The 15599-nt window shown below is 40.2% G+C and overlaps 1 protein-coding gene across 1 annotated transcript in view; it reads left to right on the top strand.

Annotated features, from left to right (window-relative positions):
* Positions 1 to 15599, top strand: part of AAGAB (alpha and gamma adaptin binding protein) — a gene marked incomplete in the record, with an annotated part of 888073 nt that overhangs the window by 236374 nt on the left and 636100 nt on the right. The window contains 1 exon segment of the mRNA XM_044077879.1: positions 15124 to 15314. Within this exon segment, the coding sequence (XP_043933814.1) occupies positions 15124 to 15314 (191 nt within the window).

Raw genomic sequence — 15599 nt, 5'->3', positions numbered from 1 at the left:
CCCTTTCGAAAAAAGGGTGAAATATTCATCACTTATCTCTAAATCGGTATAATTGAAAATATTGAAATCATGCTTACTAACAATAATATCTTTAGAAGCAGCCAAGGATGGTGAGAGACTACAATTGGTCTCTTGTAACACATCCAACAATGGCTGCTGTTCATCCATCCTAGTAACTTCAAATGTCTCACATCCCATAGGTGATTGTTCGGCTCCTGACAATAACCTAGGTGTAAAGACATCTACACTACTCATAATTGTATCTAACTCCTCCATTCCTGATTGTATGGGTACATTTGTCCCCTTCTTGATCTCTGGTTTCTCCATTTCCAATTTCTTTTCCAGTTCGTTCTTGCTCTTTGATTTCTCTCCCCATAAAAATTTCGATTGTCCCCTGAGATATAATGATTATCCAAATTATAATCGAAACTTAATCTATCATTATTATCAACATTTCTCCAAACTGCTTTTTTCCATGGGTAGGCAGAATTATTACCATACTCAACTAGATCCCTTTCTAATTTCTTATGCTTTTTTAACACTTTAGTGTTTGCTTTACGATCTACTTCTGTAAACTGTTTATAATATAGCTGTTCCCATTGATTAAACAACAAATCATCCGCAATTAGCTTAAGTTTTTCAACTTTTTCAATAGCTATACACAATTTTTCATCATTTTTCTTAATCAAGAGTTTAATAAAATCAAACCCAAATTTATCGAACAAAGCTTCAAATTCTTTACATGTGTCATCATTTAAAACAATCCCCATAGGTTCCTTAAAAAAATCTAAGTCCCTTAGGGACAATTTTCAGTGTAATACACTTGTTCAGGTAGGCGTTATCAATTTTAATTCCCCTAATAATGTTGAGTTGCTTGCCTAAAGCATAAATTAAATCGCGTAAAGTGCCAGTATACATCTCATCCTGTCTTACATTTACATCAACATGTATACGTTCTTTGTCAAAACAAACATCAGCAGACAGGAAATTGTCCAAATTAGTTAATTTACCCTGTTGCTTACTATTATTGTCCATGTTCAAGTTCATATTCGTGTTCCCTACATCTCTAGGGCTGGAATTGTGCCGCGCTTTGCTATGCATGTTGTATCCATGGTGCGCTGCTGAAGAATAAGTTTTCCCAGCTATCAGTCTCTTTGGTTTAGTTCCTATACGTTTGGCTTCATCTTCCAAGTTGAAAAGCGAAAAATCAAAAGTGAATTCCTTGTCCGTTAACTGACTGTTCTCGGCGCCTTGACTTCCCACTTCCAGGATATGTCCGTGGTTTGTCGCTGCTAATTTAGTACGTTGTCCATTTGGTACCGCGAACTCCAAATCATTGTCGCTGGAGTGGACAATATTACCATTGCCCTCATTTCTTGTAGATTTGATCGTCTCCGATTGAGACATCATGTCCAACAGTCTAGTTATCTCCCCTCTGAGTGACGAAACTTCCGACCGAAGTTTCGTCAGTTCCTCAGACTCACCAGGTGTACGCTTGATAACGGTTGCATCCTCCAGACCCTCCATACGAATAATTGAACAATAATAGTGTTGAAAGACAGCAACCAGGAAATAAAATCCAACACTAAAAACGTCCGAAAAAAGCAGCCGCACACAGCTATAATACAGCCTGCGATTTAATACAAAAAAGACACACAGTCAAAATACAAACAACTGAAAAGGACAGATTAGCGCTTTCTTCCACCTAGAGTGTAGATTTAATCAGAATCAATTGCACATGTTTCTGAACTAATTTATCAGTTTTTTGGCGCCAAGCAATCTCATTTGTAATTAAAGGAACCTTATACCAACTCAATACATTGGTGAATGGGGGAATAGATTCTCCCCTGTTTTGGGTAAACCTTTATTAAATCCAAGTAAGATTCAACAGGTTATGGACTATAGAAGAGCTTGTATTCTAGAGTATATCCCTCAGGCCAAGAGTATAAAATGTATTCTTAATAAATACTGGAATGTTCTTAGAGTAGACCCTGCAATAGAAGAAATAGTAGGTAAAGCTCCCATTTTTGCTTTCAAAATGGGAATTAATATGAAAAAGATTTTTGAAAGATACAAAAGGGTGGAATGTATGAATATGCATTATACTGGAACACGTAAATGTGGTCGTTGCAGCTACTGTCATGTAATATTAGAAACTGATATAGTTAAATTAGAGAATATAAATAGGACTCGTATTCAAATTAGTAGTGGGAATTGTAACACCCACCATATAATATATATTGCAGTATGTACAGGCTGTAACAGTTTCTATATAGGAAAAACAGAACGGATGTTTAAGAAAAAAATCTATGACCACCTCTATGCTATAAAGAAAAAAGACAGTGCAAATGCACTATACAGGCATGTGGCAGACAAGGATAATAGCCACAAATTTAAATTCGCCATACTAGAAAAAGTCAAAGTGGACAATAGAGGTAGTGATATTAAAGCCATTTTATTGGGGAAAGAAATTAGATGGCAAATTTTGACAGATTCTGCTACCCCACCAGGCTTGAATGAATGCATTAATATTAAGCCTTTATGGTTATAATATTATAATGGTTTGACAATATATACTTTGTATATCCTAATTATTGACATTGCATTTTCTATCATCTACAGATGTTTTTATGTATTTATTTGTATGTGTTGATATTTATGAATTTATTATTTATTGATATACATTATGGGAAGAGATGTATTAGAATGTAGGATTTTACTTTATATTAACATTCACTTTTTAATCAATATTACTTTTTCATCAATATTCATCAATATTCATTTTAAATAATATTCATATTTATATATTGTATTTAATATTGTAACAAGCTAGCATTAAATTATTTATTTATGATAATTGGTATGAATTGTACATTAATCCCCATAGAGCGTTATCAGTTCCCCTATGAATGTATTCTGGTGTATGGACAGTTACTTAGTAGTTTTTTCAGTTATCTTTGTAGAAATTAATTCAGCATTTTTTTATATTTTACTATGCTGGTACATTTTATATTTATTATGATTTAGTTCTCTACATGACAGCATGATGTATGAGAGTTAGCAATGAATTAGAGGTTGTACTACTTGGTATACAAGTTTAGAAATATATGTAGTATTGACACTTTCACGTTTTTTATGTCACGTTTTTTATGTCACGTTTTTTATGTCACGTTTTTTATGTCACGTTTTTATTTCACTGTTTTTTATTTCACGTTTTTTTATTTCACGTTTTTTATTTCACGTTTTTTATTCCATGTTATTTGGAGTGGTATTTATGTATTGAGTTGGTATAAGGTTCCTTTACTTACAAATGAGATTGCTTGGTGCCAAAAAACTGATAAATTAGTTCAGAAACATGTATAATTGATTCTGATGAAATCCACACTGTAGGTGGAAGAAAGCGCTAAATCCGTCTTTTTCAGTTGTTTGTATTTTGACTCTGTGTCTTTTTCATATTAAATCGCAGGCTGTATTATAGCTGTGTGCGGCTGCTTTTTTCAGACGTTTTTAGTGTTGGATTTTATTTCACAGTGGAATTAAAGTATGTATCTTGAAAGACAATCTTCTTGATTGCCATTACTTCCACCAGGAGAATTTCAGAGCTTCACGCTCTTTGCTGTAAGACCCCATACATCGTCTTTCATAAGGACAGGGTCTCCCTCAGGACTAATCCCTGCTTCCTGCCCAAAGTCTCCTCGGAGGCCAATATCAATCAGTCTATCAATCTACCGGTCTTCTTTCCAAATTTTCAGAATAAAGGAGAGTACAGACTCCATTGTTTAGATGTTCACAGACAGCTACGTTTCTACCTGAACAGAACAGCAGATATCAGGAAGTCTGACCAACTTTTTGTGTCCTTTGCAAAATCATGTTTTGGGAATCCAGTCACTAAAGTTACATTAGCTAGATGGATCTCCCAATGTATCCTTCTCGCCTACAAAAGTTCTGGTCTTCCTGAGCCCCTAAAAGTGCGAGCCCATTCTACACTATCTATGGCTACCTCTGCTGCATTTTGGTCAAGGGTTTCTTTAGATGACATTTGTGCAGCAGCAACTTGGGCTTCTTTACATACCTTCATTTCACACTATAAATTGGATCTCATATCCAGAGGACATACTTCTTTTGGCTCCGCAGTGCTCCGGAATATCCTTCCATAAGGGCCTCCCAAGTTGCTGGTAGCTGGGGACTCTGTCCTACAGGTTGCAGACCAAATGAAGTTAACTATTTCAGATAAAGAAGTTATGTACTCACCATAACGTTCCATCTGAGTAGGTAACATCATGTGTCTGCAACCGGCCCTCCCTCCCTCCTTCCCCCGGACCTATGGTTTGCTAGTTACGAGCCTGTGTATACCTTGTTCAGTCCTCACCATTGCAAAGTGATAAGGATTACTAGGTTATAGAAACTTTTTATTGCCTTCTCTGGCAAACTCGATCTGAGGATTACAAGAAGGTTGCAGGGCATTATGGGTAAGGGGAGGGGCTTGGAGCTCGGATCTGTAAGCTTGGAAAGCTGCCGGCTCGGATCCGAATCGGATCCGATACCCCCACAGGTTGCAGACAAATGAAGGTACCTACTCAGATGGAACGTTATGGTGAGTACATAACTACTTTTTTTCATTTACCAAATGGAAATTCAAAATTGAGTACTTAAAATCTATTTTTCAGCAACTGTACTATTATAATTAAAGCCTGCTATTTTTAAAGGTCTCCCATTCCACCTCAGCTTCTGCCTGTGAATGTAACTGGCATGTCTTTTTTCTGCTCACATTGCCATTCTCTGTCATCATCCTTAGTAGCAGATGCAGCTACTGTAGACTCAGTTCAGGGATCTTATAAAAATGTACATGACTGAATGGAAATGAATAGGTGATAAACTACTGAAGATTAGTGTTGGTCAATAATGCCAGACTTTAGGGTTTTATACCTATTGTTTTTCATGAAAGTGTGGTGTCTGTAAAGGTCACTGAGTGACGTTGTTGTCACATTCTCTCTCGCACACACAAAATTAAGAAAAACCGCTAAATGCTGTTTAGCTAGTGTAAAAAAATGGTGGCCATTTGCTTTTCTTCTGTCTGAGATTCATGGCACATTCATTTTCTCATGTGAAGTGGGGGACTTGTTTTTCAGCAGATATTTCCTTTAAAACTTGCCGGAAAACTTTTATTTAGGGTGGCGATGTACAGGTTGCATATTTTCTTATTGAAAACAATTGTCACACCAAGCTGTTGTATGCTTTATTATAGTCGGAGGACAGTAAATGTCAATGTTTAATTCCCAAACTGCATTGAAAACTGTAAAAGAAAGGACAAAGAATTAAAAGCATAATGGAGAAAATGCATATCACGCCAGCCACAGCACGTGAGCTAATGTAACATACAGCATCAGTCATTTATGCAATTGTGCAACTTTTTTTTAAAGTAAAATATAGAAAACAATAGTTGTCATCTGACTTTCACAGTTATTTTAAGAAAAGTATTACTTTAATGATAAAACTTGAACACAGAAGCATTTTAGTGCTTTAGTATTTCTTGTATTTGTAGCACTAAAAAAACAGCAGAGGTTTCATTTTTCTTAACACACAAAACAGCAGGGTATAGTGAAACAAATGAACAGGACTATCAAGAAAAGACTGAAACAAATCCCTAAAGAAGAAGGGAAAGTGCTGGGTTGCAGTTTTACCTTAGGTGCTAATCAGTATAGTAGCACCATCTTCCACCAAAGGGACAGCAATATATAGTGACAGGAAGAAAAATGCCATTAATGTTCCCAAATCATTTTCAGCTCACTAGCTCTACTTGACAGACTGTTAAAGATGTCTAGCTGAGTGATGTAATGAGACAAATACAAGAATTACAGAAACATGGAGATGTGAGCATCTTCAAGAGGACATTTGGTACAAAAGTTATGATGAAGAATTTCAGGAAAACTGAAGCAAGAGGCGCTAACTGGGTGGATTCCTATGACATTTTTAAGCAACTGACAAACGGGTACAGTGGTAAGAAGGCCTGGTAAAATGTAAGATGTTGACTAATCTGTACATATGCTGTGAAACTTTTCCTGAAAATTTCTGATGAATGACTGAGAGTAGAGCAGAGCCAGTATTGTAAAAAGTCTGAACGCAATTAACAAATGTTCAGAAAAAGACTGGTGTAAAGCTAACGCTAGATGTGAAGTTGTTAAATTTCGCTGTTTGCTATCAGCTGTGTCGGAACCGAGGATTGGCTCTGAACCCATCAGTGAGAATAAAGCTCAAGGTTTGCCAGTAGCTCAAGACCAAGCCCCTTATCCCAGAGTGCACTGCTGGAATTACCTCGGATCTAGTTTGCCGCGGCAAGAGATATCTCGGTGATCCAGCTAAGCTCAGACCATTTGGTGAAAAATAGCAAGTTTTTTGATAAAAAATTATTTTTCTTTCTATTAGATCTTATTCAGCTAAACAGTTTGTGTGTCATTGTTAAAATTATCATATAGAAATAGTAGTTTGTGTGGTTAGTGCCCTGTGTTGGCTGTCGTCTTATGTGGGCCTTTTAGCCCTATTTAGAGTTAATAATAACAATAATTATTCTAGTTAGGTTCTCTCAGTGGGCCTTTTTAGTCCTGTATTTGAAATGTATATTTTTACCTCTGTGGCAGATGGTGCCCAGTGTGGGCTCAGTTTGCTTTCCTTACTTAGTGTTGGGTCTCTCTACCCTATTTAGACTTTAGTTTACTGTTATTTGTACTCTACAGGTTTGTACTGTTTCGAGCATGTCGGATGAAAAGTCTCATCCCAAATCGGGATTCAAGAAATGCCCAGATTGTGGGCAGAAAATGTCTGTCACTGACGGACACGTCCAATGTGTTTACTGTCTAGGGGCTAAACACCTCCAAGACACTAGCAGCATTTGCCATTCCTTTTCATCATGAGTCCTCTTGGAGAGGAGGAGGGAACTCATTGACAGGGGATTACTACAACATTCCTTTTCTGAGGTGTTTGGTAGCCAGGAAGGTGCCAGCACTTCTTCCAAATCCTCCAAATCTTCGGATTCGAAAGTTGTAAAAAAGGCAAGAACTTCAGAGGGTACAGGGTAATCAGTTCCACAGCTCTCAGAACAGAGTGTCTCTTTGATTCCGAGTCAGCCTCTGAGGTTCCCTCTCTCCTCTGCTCCATTCAGCACCTTTGCTGCATTCATGTAAGTCTTTGGTCAGCCTTTTGGATTTGGACATGGATCAGCTAGTGCAGAAGCTTTTACTGGCACCAGGACTTGCCAAATTGTTGTCGGCCCCAACCACGTTGGAGCCGAAGACCATTGAACCAGATTTGTCTACTCCTGCTCCGAGACGTACTGGACCCTCGGAGCCGAAGGAACCCAAACCGATGATTGTCGAACCTTTGGAGCCAAGACCCGCACCAGTGTTATCGGCTCCATCTACGCGGACTTCCTCGGTGCCGACCGAGGACTCTAGGAGCCGGCACTCTCCCATCGGGTCCGCGGAGGATAGTCGGATTGATTTGTCGGCGCAGACTCTTCCTCTCGGGGCTTTGGCTCAGATCGGCTCGGTTCCTACCTTGGGCTCGGAGCCCATGGTTTCGGTGCAGGAGGATCGGACGTTCCTTTCGGGTCAGTCTACCCCTTCTCGTCGGAGCCATGGTGCCATCGATGCTATGAGGAGAGTCCTGTATCCCAAGACAACGTCAGCATCGGTTCGGCCTTCCCTCAAGCTCCTGTGTCAGCTTCATCTAACGGTCCTCCTAAGTGTAGAGACCCTGAGCCTCAAGTACCCTCACAGGGCGTCCCCTGCTCTTCTGAGACCTCCCCCAGATCTCCCCACTGAGGTGCTGCCCAGGAAGAGACTGTGCAAGAGGCGGCACTTAGACTCCTCACAGGAGTCTTTGACATCTGATACAGACTTGGAGGAGTCAGAAGGGTCCCCTCGATCCCCCTCTGAGGATATCTTCTTTGCGGAGGTATTAGAGATCCTTAGTCAAAGGGGAGATTGGCAGTCCAAGACCCCTACTGAGGACGAGTCCGTGCTCTTGAAGGCTTTTGGGTCTCAACCTTCCACTTCTTGGGTGTCTCCGCCTTACGACGAGCTCATGGAACTGATCTCTCGTAAGGCATGGGAGTCACGGAGGCCATGGAACCTGTCCCTCGCAAGCCAAATAAATTTATTTCTGCCCCAGTGGACAAGGCTTTTTTGACCAAAGGAGTGCCTGTTAATGCCATGGTGGTAGCTGTAGCCACCAAAAAGGAAGTGTCTGAAACATCCACAACTATCCAGAGATTCTAGGATCATGGATAGATATGGGAAACGCATGTTTAGTTCAGCGACTTTTTCTCTGCGATCACTGAGCTACTTAACCCATTTCACGAGACTACAAAGAGATCTCCTGAAAGAGCTAGGAGATGCTTTCCAGGGTATGGTAGCTGCAGGGGTTGCCAACAAAAGTCAACACACAGCTCGCTACCCTAAACTCAGTTGTGAACTCGTCCATGTGTCTCATATCTTATGCAGCTGATGGTTCAAGTAGAGCCGCTAGTTTGGGCATTGCTCTGCGAAGACCAGCCTGGATGCATCTCTGTTCCTTTGCAGAGCCCTTTAAGTCTTCTTTTATTAACACCCCATTCAATGGCTCATCACTGTTTGGGCCTAAAGTAAAGGAAACTTTAACTAGGTGTGAGCAGGAAGGCAAGACCTCATCTGCCATTGGAGTCCATTTTTCTACCCCCACTCGGCCCTACCCCAAGGGCCCTAGGGGAGGGAAAATGTGGTTCCAAAAAGCACAGGGAGCCTTTCAGGACAGACGTGGAGAAACCCCCTGTAGAAGTAGAGGAGGGGGTTTTAACGGAAGATGCCGCCCCCACGGCAGAGGGGGTCTGCAACAACAGGGTGACGGGGACCAGTTCTCTGGTCAACCCTACCAGCGCCCCTTAAAGGGGGCCCAGCTGTTCGGCTCTGGAGTCAGTCGGGGGTCACTTGTCTTTGTACCCAGAAGGCTGGCTAAACATAACATCAGATACATGGGTGCAAAGCATCATTTCCAGAGGATATTTCTTACCATTCTCTTCCACTCCCATTCCTATAAACAGAATCCCAGATGTTCGACCCAGTCTCAGGGAACAAGCAATTGTAGAGGTCCACAAATTGCTAGAAAGAGTCATCCATCCAGTCCCAGCAGACCAAGTTGGATTCGGAACTTGCTCAAGATTCTTTTTGGTACCGAAGAAAACAGGGGACTGGAGACCTATCTTGGACCTCAGCAGACTCAACCAGCTCGTAAAGAAAGCGAAGTTCTGAATGGTCACTCTTCAGTCCATTCTACCCTTCCTAGGGAAAGGCGATTGGATGTGCTCTATAGATCTCAAGGACGCATACTATCCCATAAAGATGAACAGATGCTCCAAAGATCACCTGCTTTTCCGTCTGGGAGCCAATCATTACCAGTTCCGAGCCCTGCTCTTTGGTCTCACTACAGCCCCCAGAGTGTTCACCAAATGCATGGCAGTGGTTATAACTCACCTGAGGCATCTAGGATTCCAGGTGTTTCCATACCTAGACGATTGGACTGGGAGGAGGGTGGCTTAATGGCTAAGGTGTTAGCCTTACAAACACAAGGTGCAGGGTTTGAGTTTCACAAGGGATAATTGGCTAGGCTTAAAATGGCTCGCAAGTGCAGTTAGCTTAGTACTAAACTATGAACTATGATTGGTTCCTCACCGCTACCACCAGGCATCAATTGACTCAGGCAACACAATACACTCTGACACTGCCATCAATTAGGCATTACAGTCAATTTCGAAAAGTCTGCCTTATCGCCATCGCAGCATACCGTTTTTATAGGAGCAGAGTTAGATACCTCAACCAACACTCTACATCTTCCAATCGAAAGAGTCTCACTTCTCCGCCAACACGTCAACTCAATGGTGTCAAAGAACAAAGCTACAGCAGCAGAGGTCTTGAAGGTGCTAGGTTTGATGGCGGCAGCAATGCTGGCTATACCACTCGCAAGGATGCATATGCGAATTCTTCAATGGCTCCTCTTTGCTCAGTGGTCTTACCAGAAACTACCGATGCACCACATGATTCTCATCATGAATTCTTGCAAAAGAGACCTTCGGTGGTGGTTGATGTCTCTTCATGTCACAATCAGAAGACCCTTTGTCCCCCCTCCCCCCAGTAGCCACTGTGACCACGGACGCTTCCCTGATAGGGTGTGGGGGGGGGGCATTTTTAGGGCAAGACTGCCCAAGGCACATGGACGGATCAAGAGTCACATCTGCATATCAATGTTCTGGAGTTGAGAGTGGTACTTCTAGCATTGCAGTACTTTCAGGATTCTCTTCCTCTAGGGACAATTGCAATTCAGACAGACATGTCTGTGGTCTGGTACTTGAACAAGCAAGGTGCAACCAAATCTTACCCCCTTTGTCGAGAAGCCCTCAGTGTATGGCAATGAGCTGTGTCGTCCCAGCGTTTTCTGTTAACGACACACATCCTGGGGAAATCCAACGTGATAGTGGACAAGCTGAGCAGGTCAATACTTTTGCCTCACGAGTGGTCTCTCAACCAACGAGTTGCGGATTTGATTTTCCGCAAATGGGGCCAGCCTTGCTGTGACCTCTTTGTCAGTCGCATCAATAGCAAATACAGAAGCTACTTTGCCCTAATACCACCTCCAGGACATCCCCCGAGAGATGCACTCGTGCACAATTGGCCCCCGGGTCTCCTTTATGCATTCCCACCCTTTCCATTGATACCCACGTTTTTACAGAAAGCGAAATCGCTAGGAAGGACAATCCTCATTGCCCCCTACTGGCCTCAACAGATTTGGTTCCCCTTCCTTCACCATCATCTGCTGGAGAACCCATGGATCCTGGACTCAGTTCCGGACCTTCTGACACAGCCATCAGGGGACCTCCATCCTTCACTGCAATCCCTAAAGCTGACTGCTTGGCTAATCCACTTCCCTTAATTGCCAGGCTTCATTCTATCTCAGATGATACAAGACTAATCCTTTTGTCTTCTCATAAGCCATCCACCAGGAAAACTGTACCACAGTAAGTGGAACAGGTTCACAATTTGGGCCAGTATACAGAAAATCGACCCTTTCCAAGCTCCTCTGTCCATTTTAGAATTTTTGACAAAGATCTTTAAGGAGCTGCCACAGTTCGAGTCCAGTTAGCCGCCATATCAAATTTCCACCTTGGATTCGATGGGTTGAACGTTATGGGTCATAAGTTATCTAAGGCTTTTCTTAAAGGTGCCTTTCACATGAGACCTCCTGTCAAAATCCCTTATTCTCCCTAGAATTTGAATTTTATGCTGTCTCAAATTATTCTTCCCCCTTTCGAACCAGCATCTTCTTTTGATCTCAAATATTTGTCCTGGAAGAGTATTCCTGGAAGACTGTATTTCTGGTAGCCATTACTTCTGCCCGCAGAGTATCAGAACTTCGAGCATCATCTGTCAGGCTTCCTTACAGAACAAACCCCTCCTTTTTGCCTAAAGTCTGTTCTGAATCCAATATCAATTAGGTCATTGAGCTGCCAGTCTTTTTTCCCAACCACTCTAGCAAATTGGAATACATAACGAATATTGCCACCCAAAAGTAGCAGAAAAGCACCAGTGACCTGGAAACTGTGCCAGAGACAAAACTCTTTTATTAATTTCACAAAAGACAAGGTTAAGCGCTTTCTTCAGAATACAACCGACTTCTTCAGAACACATACTGTTAAAAAACATTCCCTTATATACATAGCATCTCCCAAGGGACACCGCCCAATCCATCAATTAATCACTTGAATGTTCAACATTTAAAGACAAAACGTACTTTATATACAAAGATATCCTATCAATGCACTTATTTTAAAATTGCTAAAACTACACAAAAACTACATGTATTTGAACATATTCACTCTACATAAATGAATGTAAAAAGGCAACATAACAATGTACATGTAATATACTTAAAAACAAGGACCACACAGTAATTGGCATTTACCATATGCTGTAATTAGTTTAAAAAAGTATCACTACTGGAAGTAGTGTACCTATACCTTATTATATATTAATAATTAAATCCCCACTATTGTGATGCTTTGGCCTTGTACAAAAGACCTGAGCCACTCAATACACCTGGTGATATTTACAAAGATGCTGTATTGCTTTTTATTATTGAAAGTAGATAGCTGTGTGTCAAACAAAATACTGCTAGATGTATTGCCACTAATATATGGAAAAATCAGCATAAATTATTTTAGGCCTTAATAAGTGGTTTGGTGGGGATCATCTCATTCAACCCCGGGGATGTAGATGTGTCAAGTCGGATAGGTATGAAAAAATGTGGTCAATGTAACTTTTGTAAATATATATTAGAGGTACCCCATATTGTGTTAAGCAATAGTATAAGAAGTAAGGTCAAGTTCTGTCATGGCAACTGTCTGACTAAGCACATAATTTATCTAGGTGTTTGTCAAACCTGTATGAATTACTATGTTGGAAAGACCGACCGTTGCTTGAAAAACAGGATTTATGACCATACATATACTGTATTAGGAGATGCGATACCAACAATGCTCTGTCTAGACATCTGATTAAAAATCCACAATGCATCGGCTTTAAATTTGCAATTTTGGAGGTGATTTTGCCTAACCCCCGAGGGGGCAATATAAAGGCACTTGTGGGGGAAAGGGAGATTAGGTGGCAGATCCGACTTGACGCATCTACATCCCCGGGGTTGAATGAGATGATCCCCACCAAACCACTTATTAAGGCCTAAAATAATTTATGTTGATTTTTCCATATATTAGTGGCAATACATCTAGCAGTATTTTGTTTGACACACAGCTATCTACTTTCAATAATAAAAAGCAATAGAGCATCTTTGTAAATATCACCAGGTGTATTGAGTGGCTCAGGTCTTTTGTACAAGGCCAAAGCATCACAATAGTGGGGATTTAATTATTAATATATAATAAGGTATAGGTACACTACTTCCAGTAGTGATACTTTTTTAAACTAATTACAGCATATGGTAAATGCCAATGACTGTGTGGGCCTTGTTTTTAAGTATATTACATGTACATTGTTATGTTGCCTTTTTATATTCATTTATGTAGAGTGAATATGTTCAAATACATGTAGTTTTTGTGTAGTTTTAGCAATTTTAAAATAAGTGCATTGATAGGATATCTTTGTATATAAAGTACGTTTTGTCTTTAAATGTTGAACATTCAAGTGATTAATTGATGGATTGGGCGGTGTCCCTTGGGAGATGCTATGTATATAAGGGAATGTTTTTTAACAGTATGTGTTCTGAAGAAGTCAGTTGTATTCTGAAGAAAGCGCTTAACCTTGTCTTTTGTGAAATTAATAAAAGAGTTTTGTCTCTGGCACAGTTTCCAGGTCACTGGTGCTTTTCTGCTACTTTTGGGTGGCAATATTCGTTTTATATTTGGTTGGACACCGGGACATCACTGTTTTTCAAATTGGAATACATGCTGCACAAACTTGATGTACACAGACAGCTCAGATTTTATGTTGACAGAACTAAGGATATTAGAAAATCAGATCAACTTTTTGTATCCTTTTCGGAGGCCAGAAAAGGTAATCCAGTGGCTAAAACAACTCTGTCTAAATGGTTATCAGATTGTATATCCTTTGTATATGCGAATGCAAGCATGCCATTGACACACAAACCTAAAGCTCATTCTACCTGAGCAGTTTCTATGTCTTCTGCCTTTCAGGCTAAATTGCTCCTTGACAATGTTTGTGCCACTTGGTCTAAGTCTCATACCTTTATCACACATTACAAAGTAGATAAGGCTTCCAGGGACAGGTCTTCCTTTGGTTCCACTGTACTGAAAAACGTACTTCCATGAGCCACCCAAGATTGAGGGTGCTAGGGACGCTACCCATCAGTGAGAATAAACGGCGAGATTTAACAACTTCACATAAAGAAGTTATGTAATTACCATAACATTCCATGTGAGTTGTTTATCTCACCTTTATTCTCACGTCCCTCCCTCCTTCCCCCTCCTGGCTGACGGTTGACTTAGAGGCTAGTACCATCCTGATTATTCAGTGCTCCTTCTTCCCCTTCGGGAAGTGCTTCCTTGTAGAAATAAATAAAAGGGTATATATACTCGCAGCAAACAAGATCTGAGGTAATTCCAGCAGTGCACTCTGGGATAAGGGGCTTGGTCTCGAGCTACTGACAAACCTTGAGCTTTGCTATCGGCTGTGTCGGAGCCGAGGATCGGCTCCGAAACCATCAGTGAGAATAAAGGTGAGCTAAACAACTCACATGGAATGTTGTGGTAAGTACATAACTTCTTTATTTGTACTGTGTTATAAACCCTAATTTCTTTAGGACGAACGTTTTAGTCGGTGTTTCAGAAGCTACTGTGCACATTTTTGGAAATGCTGGTGAAGGAGTAAGAAGAGTGATTTAATACAGACCTGATGTACACTCATGTTTGACTGTTAAGCGGGATGCAGTGTATTCCTTATTCAAGTATTGAATTTAGCAGAGTTAATGGAATTTGCTGCATACAAGTGTTGTAAAACACATATTAAGTACCTCATTTTCAAAGATCAGTTGTGCCCTTTTGCTATGTGGAACATTGGAAAGTTCCATTGCATGTTAAAGTGAATAAGATTGCTGGAAGTTGTCAAATGCAGTCATGTACATTTGTATTAGATTCCTGAACTAAGACTAGAGTAGCTACGGCTACTTTTATGGGTGACACCAGAGAATGACAATGTGAGTGGAAAATAAAGGCATACCCGTTGCATCCAAAAGCACCTGACTGGGGTGGAATGGGAGACCTTTAGCAATAGTGACCTTTGTTTATAATGGTACTGCTGCTGATGACATTACAAAAAATTGATTTTAAGTGGTCAATTATGAATTTTCCATTCATGCTTAAATTAACTTTTCTCCGCATAATTCTTAAAGATGGATGAAATATTATTTCAGTATGTTTTGTGGGTATTTAACACTTTGTAAAATCATTATGATCAAAAGATTAATGGTGAATTTAAAAATGTGGTAATGTAGTTTTGTTTGCTTTTTGAAGGTCACTGTCACCAAATTCTTTCAATGTTGTGATTTTATTTGTATTTTTTCCTTTGCTAGAAATCATTGGAAAAGATGATCTTCCGGTATCTGTCCCAACAAAGGATGCAGTGCGGTCATACCCCTGGACTATAGATAACAAATACTACGTTGCCACCATTAATCTGTATGTTGTTCCAAAAACCGTGCTAGTTACATCTGAGATTGCAGAAGCTGTTCAGGCATTTATTGTCTACTTTGACAGCACATCAGTAAGACAACTTCTAGTTTTATCAATATCGAAGAAAATAAGAGTATTTAAAGATTATTAAATTATGGGATTATTTGCACTTTATGTTATCTTATTATGGTAACTACAGTATTACACCTCACTTCATAATATTATCAATGATCAACCATTTGTTTCTTGCTGTTTATTATTTTGGGTAAGTTTTATCAGATTATAGAGTGTGATTAATTGAAGAGGTCGTGGACTGTAGAAATGAGTTTCTTATACCAGTACTGATTTAAGGGTATAAATTTGGAGAAATCTAAAA

The sequence above is a fragment of the Protopterus annectens genome, chromosome 7.part0 (genome assembly GCF_019279795.1).
Source record: "Protopterus annectens isolate FY-2018-M chromosome 7.part0, PAN1.0, whole genome shotgun sequence".
NCBI lineage: Eukaryota > Metazoa > Chordata > Ceratodontiformes > Protopteridae > Protopterus > Protopterus annectens.
The sequence above is the reverse complement of the archived record's forward strand: the minus strand, read 5'-3'. Positions and strand labels throughout refer to the sequence as shown.